At 53.0% G+C, this 17,355-nt stretch overlaps 1 protein-coding gene across 2 annotated transcripts in view; it reads left to right on the top strand.

Moving 5' to 3' along the window:
- The window catches only part of KIRREL3 (kirre like nephrin family adhesion molecule 3), a 535,215-nt gene extending 519,707 nt beyond the window's left edge, over positions 1–15,508 (top strand). The window contains exons 13-18 of one of the 2 annotated variants that reach the window (XM_023645117.2): positions 1,162–1,360; positions 2,853–2,888; positions 6,203–6,310; positions 7,815–7,924; positions 10,897–10,983; positions 11,562–15,508. In XM_023645117.2, coding sequence (XP_023500885.1) covers positions 1,162–1,360; positions 2,853–2,888; positions 6,203–6,310; positions 7,815–7,924; positions 10,897–10,983; positions 11,562–12,005 — 984 coding nt within the window. In that variant the 3' untranslated portion in view covers positions 12,006–15,508. The remainder of the gene's footprint in view (positions 1–1,161; positions 1,361–2,852; positions 2,889–6,202; positions 6,311–7,814; positions 7,925–10,896; positions 10,984–11,561) is intronic. The other variant, XM_023645119.2, reaches the window with a different exon arrangement.
- The last annotated feature ends 1,847 nt before the right edge of the window (positions 15,509–17,355 follow it).

The following is a 17,355-nucleotide window of genomic DNA, read 5'->3' as shown; positions in this document are numbered from 1 at the left end:
GGGTGTGCATGCCGGGCTGGGACACTGAGGCTGAACACGCTAACCCCGTCATCCTGTACACTACGATGTTGTTACAGCATCGCCACTGCTACACACTTTCTCAGGCATTCAGTTCATTCGCTGTCAAAGAATCACACGAAAATTGCAAGAATTTACATGTAGAACTAATACCTATGCCTCCCCATTCACTTCACTCTTTAATTTTTTTTAATGATAAGTGCAACACATTGTAGAATATTCCATTCACTCTTGAGCATATTCATGCAATCTTACTCTTCATAAATATCTAACTCCAGGCCAGTGGTTCTCAACCAGGGCGATTTTGCCCCCAGGAGCCATTTGGCGATGTGTGCAGACATTTTTGGTTGTTGCAACTGGAGGGATACTCTGGCATCTAGTGAGTCGAAGCCAAGGATGCTGCTAAACAACCTGCAGTGTTCAGGACAGCCCCCCAGCCAAGAATGATCCAGAACATCAAGTAGTGCCAAGTCTGAGAAACTACCTTCGGCTCACCAGTGCCCTCCAAGCACCTACCTACATTGCAACTCCTCACACACACTGTGAGCCTGGGTGTGTAAGGTGCTCACATGTTGAGGTGCTTACAGCACACGTGAAATGGCTCAGAGAAAAACGAAACTATCATCCTTATAACTAAGATAGATTAAGATTTTCACAAATACAACCCTCGGAACATACCTTTGTACAAACGGACAAAGTAACAAAACTAGACAGTCACTCTGGGGCTGGGCTTCAACCTCTGCCTGCCAGGTGGAAACACAGTGCCCAGGTGCCAGCACAGGCCAGCCCAGGGAGGGGCTCCCATCGCTGTCACAGAGTTCCCTGTTGGGCTGGAAAAATGTTCCAGTCAGAGCTACATAAGGCCACCTTGTCAATGGAAATACCCTCTGAAGTGGTCCAATCTGTGAGTGTGTGTATGTGTGTTTGTGGTGTGTGTGCATGTGTTATAATGTGTCTTTATGTGTGTACACATGTTTGTGTTGTGTATTGTGACGTGTGTGTGTACCTGTGCATACACATGCCGGTGCTGCGTGGCAGTGAGCATGAATGTGAGCCTGGCAGTGTCAGCCCTGGAGCCAGGGAGGCACCTGGTGTAGGTGGCTCTGGTGGGGGTCTCCTCCTAATTCTGCACACCTCGAACAGGCCTGGTCCTGGAAGGAGAATGTGCTGGAGTCAGGGACGTCCGGGCGCTACACGGTAGAGACAGTGAGCACCGAGGAGGGGGTCATCTCCACCCTGACCATCAGCAACATCGTGCGGGCTGACTTCCAGACCATCTACAACTGCACCGCCTGGAACAGCTTCGGCTCTGACACGGAGATCATCCGGCTCAAGGAGCAAGGTGGGGGCTGCCAGGGGACGAGGGGACCAGCAGGCCCTCTCCCGCCTAGGGCAGGGCCCCAGGCAAGGTCTTCCAGGGTCAGGAGGGGATGGAGTGCCTAGTCAAGGCTACAGGCAGGTTGGGGCCCGAGGACAAGTCACAGCACTCCACCTAACTTGCCACACAGCCTTGGGCAGGTCCACGGCCCTTCTGTGCCCAGTTCCTCCCAGGACAAGGGGCACTAGCCTGCACCAGGAAGTGAGAAGGGAAGAAAACTGCTCAGGGTGGTGGCCCTTCAGGGCGATGTTTCAGGGAAAGGTGACCACAAGAGCCAGCCCAGCTAATCCTCCAACAGCTTCTAAAGTCCCCGGCTTCTGTGCACTCAGCATTTCCCTAGTGTCCTTAGGGGTGTGTGATCTGCTGAGTGTCCTCAATGGGAGACACCAGGATGGGCGTGCGAGGACCCTGGCCCAGCCAGTTAAGACAACAAGCCAGTCCAGCTACCAAAAGTCCCTGGAGGGTGCCCATGCTGAGCTACGAGGTAGGGCTTGAGCTGTCCCAACCCCTGGTGTGTGGGGGCTGGGCTCAGACCGTCTACAGTTCCCCAGGGGACGTAGGAGACACATGGACCACTGTGCTCTGAGGGAAACACCAGTCAGAAGGGCAGTGCTGGGCGGAAGGGTCAGAGCTGCTGGGCGGGTGAGAGGGAGGAGGAGGGAAGTGGAGGGCTCACCCCACTGTGACCCCTTGTGCAGACCGTCAGCTCCTAGTCAGGGAGATGCTAAGAACTCCAGTCTCTGCTTGAAGGTCTCAACAGAGACCAGAGGGTGGGGAGTCTTGGAGGGGCATAAGGGTGGATCAGAGAAGCTCAGCAGACAGCCGGCAGCCCACCGGGTCCTGAGATGGGCTGCAGGTCTTATCCTTTTCGCCAGCAGGAGTCAGTCCATGGTGGACAGGGCAGTCCAGGGGGCCTTGGCCCTGGCAGTCTCTGGCACCCTCCAAGATGAAGGCCCACCCCCAGGCTGTGAGGCCCTGGCCAGAGATTCTAGGTCAAGCAGATGGTCTCAGCTGGGCCCTCAGGCCACAGGGCCACCCTGTGGATCCCAACACCTCTTCCCTAATAGGTGCTGCTTTGCATAATGCTTTGCACATAATTTGCATAATGTCATCCACACATCATCCCAAACCTTCCCAGTCACCTGTTGCTTACCCTCCATGTCTTCCCCTCAGTGCCCCCACCCACTGTGCCCTCCCCGTGGTGTTCTCACCCCAACCTCCCCAGACCCCCAGCTTTGACTTCTCTCTCTGGTCCCTACCCCCCTGGGGTCTCTAAGTCAGTCTGAACGAACTGCCAAGTTCAGTTTGGCTAGCCTGCATCTGTTGGGTGGTTCCGGAGACATGATGGAGGAGGGAGCCCCCTCACCCCAGCCCCCTCCAGAGGGCCGGCCCCCAGGCACACCCCACCCTGGCCGGCCAGGCCCTGGCTGTGGACGCTTGCTTTATTTCCAAACAGGTTCGGAAATGAAGTCGGGAGCCGGGCTGGAAGCAGGTACGAAGGAGACATGAGAACTCCCCGGGATGGGGGGAAGGGACCTCTGGGCTAGTGGGGGAGGGAACCCAAAAGGGGGTAGGGAGGCCTGTGCAGGCCGCTAACTTCTCTGCCCTCCCCCTGTCTCGAGAGTTTAGCGCAGTCAGAGCAGCAGGGAGAGGAGTTCCCAGCCAGCGTGGGTCTAGGGACCCCAGAGACCTGTCTCCTATGTCGCTGCCGCCAGAGCCCCCAAGCTCCTTGCAGCCCAGGACACTGGTCCTGCTCCTCCTGCTCCGTCCGTCCCTCCCCTTCCCTTCAGAGCCCTGGCTTCTCCCGTCGGGAATCAGCTCGTGCTTGCCTGGCCCCCTTCTATTTCCAGGCTCTCCCTGACTCTCCCTGCTTCTCAACATCATCACCAGCTTGGCCATCGCTTCCCAGGATGCCAGGCCTCCCAGCCTGTGCTGTGGCCTGCGTAACCTATGCTAATCCACGCTTTCTCGCTCGCTGCCTCCCCCGGCTCCTGCTGCTCCCCATGGAACTGTCATCTCACTGTCAGGCCGAGGCAAGGCTGTTGGGCAGTGCCTCCCTCTGCAGGCACCTGGCAGCAAAGTGGTCATTAGGCTCCCTGGGATGAGTTGCTCTATCTTGAGACGCTACAGGAGACGATTGCCCCATCTGCCAAGGAGAAACCCAGAAAAGAGAATCAGGACATTGCAAGCCAGACTCCACAGGGCTGACAAAGGCCTTGCGGAAGATGTGGGGGTCTTCTGCCCTAGCTCTCCCAGCACACTGGCCTGGAAGGAGCTAGGCTCAGCCGGTCAGCTCCTTCAGCAAGCTCCTTGTGGGCCCCACACGGGCCCTCCCCAGTAGAAGCAAGCTCAGAGGCAACACAGTTGTCTGCCTGCTGCTGCACTCTCCCTGAGCCCCTCAGAGCCCCTTCTGGTGCTGGGGCGGTGCCTTCTTCCCACCTCCCTCTCACATGTGTCTGTTCACACTCATCAGAGGTCCCCAGCACCTTCCTTTGTGACTGAGACTCCTCGTGCCCTGTCCCCCGCCCAGTCCTTCTCCAGGGGACTTGGAGGGGTGTTCTGTCCAGAGACATCCAGCCTACACAGACCTCAGCAAGCCAGGCAAGGAGGAGATGTGCATGGGCAGGCAGCAGAGGAGCCCCTGCCCCACCAGTCCCCTCTCCCTCTGCCCCTCCCGCCCTCTTGGGGACAGTTCTCCAGACAAGATGCCCCTCCCCAAGCTCTTAAGGACTCAAGGAAACGTAGCCTCACAGGAGGCACCTTAGATACCCCTTCCCTGGTCGTCTGCTTTCACAGGGAAGACAGTGAGGCCCAAAGAGGCTAAGGAACCTTCCATGGTCATCCCTTGGCTCTGAGTTCAGCTGAGACAAGGCCCAAGTTTTTCCAAGGAAATTTACTAGGCATCCAAGGAGGAATGAAATCAAAGCCAAATTAATAAAATTCAAAAGCATAGAACCAAGGAGCTTCTGAAGCTGTTTTCCTTTCCGAATGGAATTAAAACCTGGAGACAGAATCATCTAATTGTCAAAGTGAGCTCCCCGGCTGGCTGGGAGACGTCCCCATTCTCACCGTGCAGGCTGAAACCAGCCCAACAGCTCCATTTTCATTCCTGAGTGTTTGCCACACCCGCCTTTTCCTTGTCCCCTCCCCTGCCACTCCTGCAGTGGTCTGGCCACGAGTAGGCAGGTGATGAATAAGCTAGTGTACAGGTCCTGGGGCAGGAGGACTGTACCAGCATAACCACCAACACTGCCAAGCAGCAGGCACCTGCTCCTTCTGGAGGAGGGGACCCAGCACCTCCTCCCAGTGGTACCTCCAGGGGCCAGGGATCGAGGTTTTCTTCCTCTCTTTAAAGAAAACAAAAATGAGAGACCACGCCTAAGACAAATAGCTGGCTGTCCTTCAGTCATCCTCACTGATGACTGTGGGGCATGGGAAGGGAGGGAGCTCAGGCTCTAAATGGCACTTGCCTCTCCTTTAAGGTCTCCATCTGCTACCATCCTCCTTCCTGTAGAGAAATAAGGCCACGTACTAGAATAGGGCTTGGTGCCAGACTGTTCCAAGGCCTCTACCCACACTCACTCATCTAGACCCCATAACAGCCCCCTGAGGCAGGCACAATAATTATCCCATTTTACAGATCAGACAGGTAAAGTCAGTTGCTCAGAAGAACTGATACAGTCTAGGTTGTACAGAGCATGTAAGATTTGGAGGATGCTATGTGATACAGTGGATGGAGCCAAGCAGGATGCAGGAGGTGGATAAGAAGAGACCTGGATTTCTTCTGACTCTACTGCAACTGTGTGTCTTTGATCAAGTTACTTGACATCTCTGGACCTCAGTGATTCCATCTATAAATGGAGGTCTTGGACTCAGTGGGCCCTTCACTCTCCCTGCCTCTGCATTCTCTAGTTCTATTCCCTATTCAGGGCCCCAAACATAAGCTCAGGCCCTATATGCAGCCATAGAAGGTCCAAGGCTGTCTGGAAAAGTTCCCCCCACCCAGATCAGCCTCCCCATCCCCATTTCTACTAGGTTAGGATAGGAGACAGACTGAAAAACTCAGCAGGAAGTGAAAGCTTGCCCAGCTGGAGTCCTGGGCCTCCCTCGGGGAGGGTGCCAGGATACTCAGAGAACTGGCCTAGGAGAGGAAGGAGCAGGACTGGGGAGTCAAGCAAAAGGGGCGTTTCTCCTTAAAGACGTGGGCAGGGGGCTGTGATTCCCCTCCCCTGACCCCTAAGACCAGGGCCTCTGGGGGCTAGTACCCCTGCTTCCCAGCAGGCCCCTCAAGGGAAGCTGCCTCCAACCTGAGAACTCTCTACAGGCTGGTTGTCCATGCCCATCGCTGGGCACCTGGGAAAGGGCAGAGAAGGGAAGCACAAACCCAACAAACAAGGGAAGTGACCATAGTCGTTTTTCAAAGAAGAGCCAGGACCTCTGACTCTCCAGCCACTGCATGATAGAATATTCCTGGTTTAATACCAAAGAGAGCTAAGTAGTGCCCAGCCTTGCCTCTCTTCTCTGTGTCCCTCTCCCCTGGCCCTCCCCTCCCTGTGTCTGCTTGCCTCCCCCTCCCTCCACCACTGGTCCTCCCACCCTCTCCTCCACCACCTGTCCCCCTTGAGCTGACCTCTGCTGGACTCTGCCAGTGCCTGCCCAGCCCCCAAGGCATTCCCCAGGAGGCCCACGTGCAGTGATCTGGCCCCAGCTTGGCAAGGGCTACACCGGAGGGAACTGGGTGAGGTCCTGGGGAGAGAGTGAGCTGCCCCGGGTCCCTCATCAGCTGTGCTTGCTTCTCTCCCACAGAGTCTGTGCCGATGGCCGTCATCATCGGGGTGGCTGTAGGAGCTGGTGTGGCCTTCCTCGTCCTTATGGCAACCATCGTGGCCTTCTGCTGTGCCCGCTCCCAGAGAAGTACGGGAGGGAGACCCGGGATCTCAGGGAGGGGGACAGAGAAAAGGGCCAGGCTTAGACTGCCCCAGAGAGCAAGTAAGCAGGAGTGCAATGAGAGGGGGCCTTACAGTGCTGTGAGCCGCTGGGGCAGGGACAGTCCGACACATCCTATATGTGCGTGGCTTCGTGTGGTGGCCAGCACACAGTGGGCACTCAGCTGATGCTGAGCTGGACTAAGTGAACTTCAACCAACAGGGCAGTCAGCCAGCACTTGAGATTGACCACGTGTAGCACTCTTGCCGGGAACTGTACAGAAATCTGGGGTGGAGTGGGGGGAAAGAGGTGGTTTGATCCTTATTCTCCAAGATCTGCTAGTCTAACCAGAAAAGCAGGACACCCACACATGGTGGGGGTGGGGAAGCATTCAAGGAACTGCTTTGTGTAGACTTTTAAAGGTCTTTAGTCGTTAGCAATAAAATTCTGGTGTTTATGCACTCTTGAAGAATTGCATGTGCCTGGAGTTTCCATCCTGGGAATGGCCCTGATGTTAGGTGTGATAGACTGATGCATGGAACTGTAAAATGGGAAGGCAGAGTAGAGGTGAAAACAATGGAGACACAGTCTTCTAGTCCAATCTTTTCTGCCACTGGACCTTGGGCAAGCCACTCTATTGCAGGCCTCAGCTTCTTCATGTGTAATAGTAAGGGGTTGGATGAGGTGACTTTTATGACCCCACTTGCTTGAACATCCAACATTCTATGAGCATAAGTCACAAGATGAATAATCAGGGTAAACCTGCTCCCTCCACCACTTGGCAGCCTTCCCGTATTGGAAGAAAGCTGAGTGTTCCCCTTGCGTTTCCTCCACTCCAAGCTAAGCAGCCTTGGCTCCCTTGACTGCCCCCAGAGAATGTGGTCTCAGGACCTCCCTCACTGCCCTCTCAGTGGAAATTACAGGAGAGCATATTTAGGTAAGAATTTTCTAACAGAGCTCTCCAACTATAAATCGGCTGTCTCCTCTAGAAATTGTGAAGTCTCCATTGTGGAAGCATTGATGCAGGAGCTGGACCACCAAGTGTCAGGGATGTTTCTGTTTTGGGTGGGAGGCTGACCATTAAGGTCCTTTCTAACAGCAAGATTTGTGATTCTCTGAATGGAGAGATCATAGCCAGGTGGAGGAGGTCAGAAAAGACTTCTAGAAGGAGGTGAGAATTTAGTAGGATGAAAAGGACCTAGCTCTGTAAGGGGGATGAATGGTTGAGGACAGCTTCTCAAGGCACGGGAGCAGCAGTGACAGGCTGAGGCGCATGCAGCCAGGAGCCAGTGGAGAAAGAGCTCTGAGGCCCCAACAGCCCATAGCACGTCCACACAGGTGTTCTCTTGGCAGGAGGCCATGAAGCTGCTGAGATCAGGCACTGAAGGGTAAACTCGGGGTGGCGGTGGCAGCCAGGGCTTGACATCTCAGGCCCTAATGCCTGAGGATGAGAACTGAATCTGTCGTCCACACTTTCCTATCTTATGTCCAGATCTCAAAGGTGTTGTGTCAGCCAAGAATGATATCCGAGTGGAGATTGTCCACAAGGAGCCTGCCTCTGGTCGGGAGACTGAGGAACACCCCACCATCAAGCAGCTGATGGTGAGAGTGCCGTCTTATCCCCACCCCACCCCAACCTCTGTGCCCTGAAGGTCCTGGGACTGGAGCCTTCCTGATGCCCTAGGTGCTCCCGAGAAGCAGAGCTTCAACAAGATGCGCCCTCACCCCCATAATAGGCCAGGCACGTCCTCTCAGCCAACAGGGATTTATTGTGTGTCTACTGTACTGCACTTGGTGTTCTAGGAGACTCAGAGACATCCAAGATGCAGTCCCTGCTCTCAAAGAACCTGGCTGTTCAGTAGGAAGAGAAGACAGACGCATAAATTGCCGTAATCTGTTGTCACGTAGCAATTCTACACACAGACACACGTCAATATTACAGATGTTCAGTGCGTACCCTGCCCCACCCCACCCCAAGAACGGTCTGCAGACAGCATGGATTCCTCTTCGGGAAGTGGATCGCTTCCCAGAAATAAACTCATAACTTCTCCAGCAACCCCACCCTGCCCCTCCTCTTCCTGATCCACACTGGATGGACTGTAATGTAGCCAGCTGTCCAAGCAGAAACCAGAACACTGTGCTAGAACATTCTAGTGCCTGCTATGCCATGGTTGTCATATGTTGGAGAAACAGCAGCAAGCAAGGGATAACGAGCATGGGCTTCTCTGTGCCTCAGTCTCCTCATCTCTGAGATGGGCATGAAACTATGAGTACACAAGGCCTTGGGGGGATAAATGGGTAACACCTACAGAGCCCCGAGCCCATGGAACACAGTGAGTGCTCCAGAAAGGTTACCCGTTTGCATTGCTCTGCAGTCACCTGTTTCCTGATCCGTCTCCATTAGATGGTGAGCAAGCTGCCTCGTTCACCCTGTGTCTCCGCGCCTTACACTGTCCCTGGTGGATGCTCACCAATGTTTATTGAACTGAACTCAGTTTCCTCTGCCACTCTTTTTCTATCCAATTGATTTTCAGGTCCTGTCAATTCCACTTCAAAAAGTTTCTCACGTTTGTGCCCTTACCTCTACTCCACTGTTACACTTCAGTTCCGGCCTCATCCTTGCTGCCCGGACTCTTACAGCAGCCTCCTAAGTGGTCTTACCATCCTAGTCTTTGACCACTTCACTCAGCCCCCCTCCGGAGTCGCACAAAAAGGATCCTTCAAAAATGCAAATATGATCCTCTTTCTGTGCTACTTAAAATGCCTCGTGGCCAAGTGGTTACGTTCTCACGCTCCGTTGCGGCGGCCCAGGGTCTCGCTCGTTCAGATCCTGGGTGTGGACATGGCACCGCTCGTCAGGCCACGCTGAGTGAACATCCCACATGCCACAACTGGAAGGACCCACAACCAAAAATATATACAACTATGTACTGGGGGGGGGGGGGGCGTGGGGGTGGGGAGAAAAAGCAGGAAGAAATGCTCCTCTTTTATAGTGCATTGCTCTAATGACCTGTCAGCCTCCCCACTTAGCCCAGAGGTCCTGTTCCTGCATCTACACGTGTCTGCTTCCCTGGGCTAATAAAGTGCCCAGCACAGTAGAGTGTTTGGTCTTACAAGGGAGGAGACCACAGCCTAGCCCTGAGAAGGAATGGACATCCCTGTAGATGAGCTTTTTGCGGTGAGGAGGCACCCAGGCCAGTCCTTCGTCCCAGATGAGACCTTGAAGTCCCTCCCAATGGAACATTCTGATTGCCTCAGACTGTCTCCACTCACCCCTCCAGCCCCATCCAAACCCTCAGGAAAGAGGGGCGGTCACTCAGTAGTCAATTAAGAACAGTGAGCCGAACACATCTCCGGCAGAGGGACCTGCTGAGGGCTCTGTGGCCAAGCCTCCCCTTGGGGAGGTCGTCAGCCCCCCACTCCCTTCAGCCCCTGACCCCAGACGGCCCCCACCTCAGGGAGAGGCAGGCTTAGAAGTTGAATCTGATGGAAAAGAACTCCAATCCAGATAGAGCCAGAGCTTTTACTGGAAAATGAAAAAAGCAGCAGTAGTGAGGAGGTAACAGTGTGGGAGCACTGGCTGGTTCCCTGGGGCTCCAGAGAGACCAGGAAAGTGAGTCACAGGGAGAAGAAACACCCCAGCTCAGAGGGTGGGTGGGAACGTGGCCTAGATGGAGTTATGTGCAGAAGCGATCCCGGGAAGCGCCTGACGTGCCACAGGGTACCGTCACTGTGGTCATTCAGATTAACCTACCCGCTGTGTGCTGAGCGTGCTTCATTTTTCACCTGCGGTCTAATTATTATCTTAATTTTCAGTAATTCAGAGCTCTGCCACTTGATTCATTTGTCCAACATAAATATAACATTTGTGACAGCCCTACTGTATATCAGGCCCTGAGCTGGGCACCGGTGAATCCGAGAAGTAATAAAACACAAATATGGTTCCATTCCAGAAGCATTTTGGTTCATGACCTCAAAACACAAGGCACAGTTCCAAGTGTGCTGGGGACTGAAAGAGAAACAAATGATCCTTGCCCTCGGGCTTTTTGGCCTCTGTTAAGGAAGATAACTTTTAGTACATCTATGTCATCCCTCTGAATAACAGGTGTAGCATCTCACGGGTTGTGATTCCTTTTTAAGGCTTAGTTAAGCCTAACACTGCCCTGCTGGGGCCCCACCCTGTGCCCTGTGGTCTAGGTGCTATAATTATTTAACTACAGGGCCTGCTCCCTATGGGCACAGCTGTGTCTTAATCTGTATATGCCTGACCCTTGGCACAGTGAGGGACCTGAAATTCAGTAAATGCTCAGTGAATTGGATTGAATCAGCCAGGTGAGATCTCTGGAGGTGATACTCTAGCCCAAGGGAAGAAAGTGTGGTCTTGGCGACCTGCCCCAGGGGTCCAGGAACTCTCCTGACTCCTTCACCTGCCTCCCCTGGGCCAGGAGTGAGAGGTGGGGGGAGCGGAGGCAGAGATGGCAAACCTCTTTTGAGTTCATTTTGCCATCCTTTCCTTGGGGAAGTGGACGTTTAGCCCACCTCCTATCCACTGAGCAGCCATTTTTGGGTTGCAGATGGACCGGGGAGAATTCCAACAAGACTCAGTGCTGAAGCAGCTGGAGGTCCTCAAAGAGGAGGAGAAGGAGTTTCAGAACCTGAAGGTAAGAACAGCCGCAGGGTATGAGATGAGAATCTGGTCTTCAGCTCTGAGGACCAAGACTCAGAGCCAGACAAATGCTGGCAGCAAGCCAAAAAGAAAGGCCAGAGGCCACTTTGGGGACAGGCGCTGTCCTCTCCCTAAGGTGGGACACTCCCCTGCCGAAGGCACTGCCCTCTCACCCCCACACTAAGGAGTGAGAGAGGGCAGGTGGAGGGCCGGCACTTCTCTCCTCCTACAGCCTCCTCACAAATCAATTTTAAAATTGTTTCCATGTTCTGGACAAAAACAGAAAACAACTGGAGTCTGGCTCTCCAGTGACTTCGCACTGCCCTTACATGAAGAAACATACCCAGTGGCGAGCCCCCGTTTCCCTCCCTTCAGCACCTGCTCGCCTTGCTGCCACCTCAACACCTGCCAGCCCTCTCTCCTCAGTGTCCCCACCAGCCCCACCCCATTTCTCCCCAGCTGTCTGTGCTCATCCCTTCCTGTGTGAGGCAGGCCTGGCTCAGCCTAGGAAGCCCCAGCCGGCTCAGAGCAGGCTCCGTCTGCCAGTGACCCTGCTCTTACTCTTGCTCCCAGGACCCCACCAATGGCTACTACAGTGTCAACACCTTCAAAGAGCACCACTCGACCCCCACCATCTCGCTCTCCAGCTGTCAGCCGGACCTCCGTCCCGCGGGCAAGCAGCGGGTGCCCACAGGCATGTCCTTCACCAACATCTACAGCACCCTGAGTGGCCAAGGCCGCCTCTACGACTACGGGCAGAGGTTCGTGCTGGGCATGGGCAGTTCGTCCATCGAGCTCTGCGAGCGGGAGTTCCAGAGAGGCTCCCTCAGCGACAGCAGCTCCTTCCTGGACACGCAGTGCGACAGCAGCGTCAGCAGCAGCGGCAAGCAGGATGGCTACGTGCAGTTCGACAAGGCCAGCAAGGCTTCCGCCTCCTCTTCCCACCACTCCCAGTCCTCTTCCCAGAACTCCGACCCCAGCCGGCCCCTGCAGCGGCGGATGCAGACTCACGTCTAAGGATCCCCAACTGTGGGTGGGGAGGGCCGCGGAGAGGTGCATTCTGGCTCTCCAGAGACGATGGATACTTTGCAGAGGACCCCAGAACCGGCTGCCTCCAGGACAGCCCCTGAGCGCCTCTGCTACCACCCTCCTCTGAAGCCCTGATCAAGCACAAATGTGGGTCCCCAGCTGCAGTGTGCCAGAGGCGTGCGGGTGGGGAAGTGGTCAGAGGATGCAGCTGAGCACACTGTGCTCCGTGCTGGACCTGCCAGCTGCAGCCCTTTCCTGGAGGCCCCTCCGCTCCCTGCTCCTCCCACAGGCGCCAGAGGCAGCTCTCACTTCGCTTTAATGAAACTGCCATCCACTCTCCAGTCTCCCCGTGAGCTCTGCCCTCGGCTGCCCATAAGCCCTACCCCTGTGCCTGTGCTCCTGTACGACCCTGGGGAGAAGGGGGTGAAGCTGCCCCAGAGACCCCAGCGCCCCCCCCACTGCTCAGCACCCAGACCCTGGAGGCTGAGAAGCCAGAAACAGCCCTGGCCAAAGGAGTGTCCCTCCCCGCCCTGGCCAGGAGCCCACCCCTAACTTGTTTGGTGTTTTGTGTCCATACCCTTGCAGTTCTGTCCTTGGACTGGATGCCACTGAACTCTGAGGAGGGACTGGCCCAATCAGAGACTGGTGCACTGGGAGGGGAGGGAGCGGAAGGAGGGAAGGCATGAGCATTTGGGGAACCCCTCACCCTTAGCAGGCTGTGGGATTCAGAGCCTCCCCTGCCCCCCCACCCTCGCGCTGCTCTGTGTACCTCCTTCCTCCCCCACAGCACAATCAGAGCGAATACAAGGAGTGTGGGAGCTTCTCTGGTCAGGGTCCTTTAAACAGTCCTAGAGAGTGTTTCCTAAGAGCTGGAGGGTTGATGAATCTTCAGGGGCCTTGATTCACACGAGGAACAATGGTCCTATCTTCAGGAAGACTCCATGGGTAAGAAAGAAAGTGTATCTACACCTCACCCCTCCTGCTCACCACCTGAGAATAAATGTTAGGGCCATCACTCCACAAATCCGTTCTGTCCTTCTGTTCCTGCAGAGCCACAGGAAGAACCCAAGAGCCCAGAGTAGGCTTTGGGAACCCAAGGTTCTTTGCCTTCTTTATTCAATTTTCCTAGATAATGAAGGCAGTTGATAGCTCTGGTTGTGGTGACAACAGCACCTACAGACAGATGCCTCTCCTTGTGGTTGTGTACAACCCAGAGGGCGTGCAAAAGCAGGACTCACCAACCACCCGACTCAGCTGAATACAGCTCAGCGGCAAAGTGGTCATGCTGCACACTGGAGAGGTCATTCCAGGCCTTGCTCTCAGCAATATTCTGCAAGGGAAGCTCCCTGCATTAGGGCTTCAGGGAAGGAGGCCCTCTTCAAAGAGCCTGTGCCACTAAGCACCCTAACACTCTACTATGAGACTCAGTAATGTTCTACAAATGGCCTTGTTTGCATGACAAGCTTGATGGAGTGATGGCAGATCAGATGGGAAGAATAAATCGGGGCAAGTTAGAATGCTAGTTCAGGGAACAGAATTCAAATGGAACTTTGGAGAACCCAAATTGTCCCTAAGGTTGGAGGTTCCTCCTAAGTTTTAGGCCCTTCTTCTCCAACCTTTCCCAGTAGTCCTACCTGTCATGGGAACCTTCATCTCTAAACTCTGTGCTTCCTTCCATACATCGATTCCTTGGATGGCCCCAACCATAGATTCTGTACGTAGCTTTCATAGCGCCTCCACTCAGGCAACTGTTCGGCTTCCACCATGCTTCCTATTGCTTCAAAGCTCCCAAGTTCCCTAGCTCCCAAGGTGGTCTTCCCTACGTCAGTGGTTGGGGGAGATTTACTTCCTAATCCTTACCACAGCCTGCCTGCCTTGCCTCTTGCCCCCTGCCCCCTGCCCCCTACACACATACACAGCTCTCATAATAGGGTAGAGGTGCCCATCTTTTCCTCTCATAATAGGGTGGAGTTGCCCATCCTTTCCTGGAACCCAAGGTTATCACACAGAATAACCAGAAGAAAAGGGAAGAAATCCGTTTTCCCATAGAGCAGAATGGCCTCTTCTCCCCTCTGAGCTTTGGGCCTCCCCCCTGCCCAGGGGAAGAACGTGGACTATCAGGAAGATGAGCAGAGAGCACAGGGGCTGCACAGTCCAGGCTCAGACATGCAGTGCCCAACCCCCTGAGCTGTCTCCAAGGTACAAATACAGCAAAGAGATGCTGAAGGGACAGGAGGTCATAAGTGAGGCCTGGGCAAAAGACAAGAACATGGAGGGGAAAATCAGTAGCATCTGGGGGCTTCTGGAACATTGAGCACTGAGAAGGAGCCCAGACTGAGCTATGTGCATCCCTCAGTGTCTCCAGCCCTATTTACTTCTCACAAAGGAGTGAGGGTGCAAAAGAGCTGGGAAAGGGAGGTGTGAAAAAAAATTGAAGGCAGCGGGGAGCCTTGAGTTCCACTGTAGGTGATCGCAGATTAACTGAAATGAATGCTTTACATTTATAATCTTATTTAATCCTCACAGTTGTACAAACTATCACCATTTTATAGATGAGGGATTGAGGCTGAAAAGAAGCCAAAAGACATGCATGCCCAAGGTCACAGAACTAACAAGTGGCAAACGTGAGATTTAAACACACGTGATTTCCTTGGTAAAATGTTTCCAGCCTACAGTGCAAACTCAAGGCCACTTTCATCCTAGAATATGATGAAAATGGCCAACAGCAAAGGCCATCTGCTAACACCCACTCTGGGGGAGGCCAAGCAAGGACAGCTCCATTAGGAAGGCGGGACTGGCATCCTCCACCTCAAGTCCCCAGATGACCTGGACAGACCACAACTCCCTGGGAGACAAAGCTGTTCTGTGTATCAAATCACCCCCACCCCTACCAAGGCCAGTATCCAGTTTTCTGATAGCTTTAAAATCCATTATTGGCTCCGAGTCACTGGATGGGAGCCCAGTTTCTGACTCTCAGGCTCGTTATCAGTCTGGAAAGGCCAGGGTTATTTCCACCACTTCTTCAACTTTCACGGAATAGGAAGCGCTCCCACAGGAAGAGCCAGAATACCACATGAAGTCTGTCCCTGATGGAGCCTACTGAACCACGGGCCATCCAGGCACAGGCCTTGAAGCTGCCTTTGACTCTCTGGAGTGGAAAGGACCGGGGCAGATGAAAATAACTATGATGCAGTCCTTAGGAGATTTCTTAGAACAGGAGAAAAGGAAACAACAGGACTTCCGTCTCTCACTTCCTGTATGGGAAGGCACATACTCGGGGTAGGGTGTATGCTCTTACGGAATCAGAATTGAAATCCCAGGGAACACACTCCACAAGTTCAATTAGCTCTTCCCAGGTATCGTGTGCGGCTCATAACGGCACCAGAAAAAAAGACAGAGGGGAGTCCTGCAATTAGTTTCCTCTCTAGGAAGTTTCCCTATAAAATAAACTCTTTATTAAAATAAAAGTATAAATATTTAAATAAAAACTATCTTAATTTGCATAAAGATTTTTATTTTAAAATACCACTTGGTGTGCCTATTTAAAGAAACGTAAACATTTAGACATAAACCAATGACATCTCAACTAAATCTTGAATTTTTACTTCCCCTTTAAGAAAGTCTTTTAGAAGTCTCTCACTAAGTTATTTTTAGGAGATGTAACCACACACCAGCCATTTGCAGCTTCAGCATCAAAACTACCAGCAATCTTTGAGAATCACTGATAAAGAGTGCTCACTCTGATAGTTACTTGTCATTTTCAGTAAGACTCCGATCATCTTTTCCCCCACCCCCTATGTTTCAATCTTCCCAATTAGGTCATAAACTGGAAAAAATGAGAAAATTTCAAGCTACTCTTCTTTAAAAATAAGGATTTGTTCTCCTGAATGAATACATTTTTGTGGCAGGGAGAGGAGGAACCGCCGTTCTTTCCCTCTCGATTCTTCCTGCATCCGTCTCCTCTCCTCTCTGCCGGCTGGGTTTCCGACACACAGTGAACGCTTCCATTACTACAGGCCCGACAGTTTTACTCCTACCCCAGCCCTCATCTTTAAAAGGCGTTTTGTGAACACACACCATTCACAAGACGCACCACTGAACTGTGGTCTAGATCCCCGGTGCCGATCTCCACCTGCCACTCCATGTTCCCAAGGCTGCTCTCTGGGACAGTACTCAGCCCACCCATGGGGCTGGGACATCCTCAACCCCTGGGCCAAAAGCTTCCCTTTGGCTCACTGATCAGCGAGCCCCAGCCACACAAAGGCGTCTGCTTCCGCTGCTTCTTGACCTCATGACCCTTGGAAATATCTTGGAATGCCATGAGAACATTCAAATAATGCTCCTTTATAGCCATCTTCTTTGTGATGAATCTAAAGTACTAACGTTCAGAGAGCCAGCCCCGTGGCTGAGGGGTTAAGTTCACGCGCTCTGCTTCAGCAGCCTGGGGTTCGCCAGTTCAGATCCTGGGCGCAGACTTATGCACCGCTCACCAAGCCATGCTGTGGCAGCATCCCACATAGAAGTAGAATGACCTACAACTAAGATACATAACTATGTACTGGGGCTCTGGGGAGGGGAAAACAAAAGAGGAAGATTGGAAAGAGATGTTAGCTCAGGGTCAATCTTCCCCACCAAAAAAAGCGCATACTTTAAAGTATTAATGTTCAAAGACAAGGTAAGTGAAGTTTCAGAAAACCGGTCTTTGGGAGAACTGGAGTCTTACTAGGTGGAGCTTTGCTGAAATCTATTCCCAATTATACAAGAGGAAAAGTGCCACTCAGGATACGAACCGAACAAAGGACTCATCCCCCTGACGGTCACCCTCACTTAGGAAAACATGCTCAGGTGGACTAAGTTAAAGACACCACCTTCACCAACTTTGTAAGGAAATTAAAGGGCCAGAGACTAGAAAATATATTTGTGACACTAATGGGCATGGCACTGGTAAGAAATACTGAATGAAGAAGGCAGTGGAGATAAAGTGATATAGATAGGGATTCAGGACTTCTACAGCAGAATTTTCAGATTAGAAGCTCCTATCTGACTTTTAGAAGTTTCTCCAGCTCTTCTCACAGGCAGGGCTGCACCCGTGGAACACAGATCTTGAGAAAAAAAGCACAGAACTAGAGAGAATCTCCCTACCAGACTCTAACTCGTACTCTGGTGATTTTTCCCTCTGGAGAGAAACACACTTGTAAGCAAGTGAAGACATTCCTTAAGTGTTAAAGTTGGTGATACATGTAGATAGTGTTTTAGGAAGCCTCAGAATGATAGACGGTTCTGGAATAGCTTAGTTCAACAAAATAATTCCAACTTTGATACCCTAGGGTGATCTCAA

This window comes from Equus caballus, chromosome 7 (genome assembly GCF_041296265.1).
Source record: "Equus caballus isolate H_3958 breed thoroughbred chromosome 7, TB-T2T, whole genome shotgun sequence".
NCBI classification, from domain to species: domain Eukaryota; kingdom Metazoa; phylum Chordata; class Mammalia; order Perissodactyla; family Equidae; genus Equus; species Equus caballus.
The sequence above is the reverse complement of the archived record's forward strand: the minus strand, read 5'-3'. Positions and strand labels throughout refer to the sequence as shown.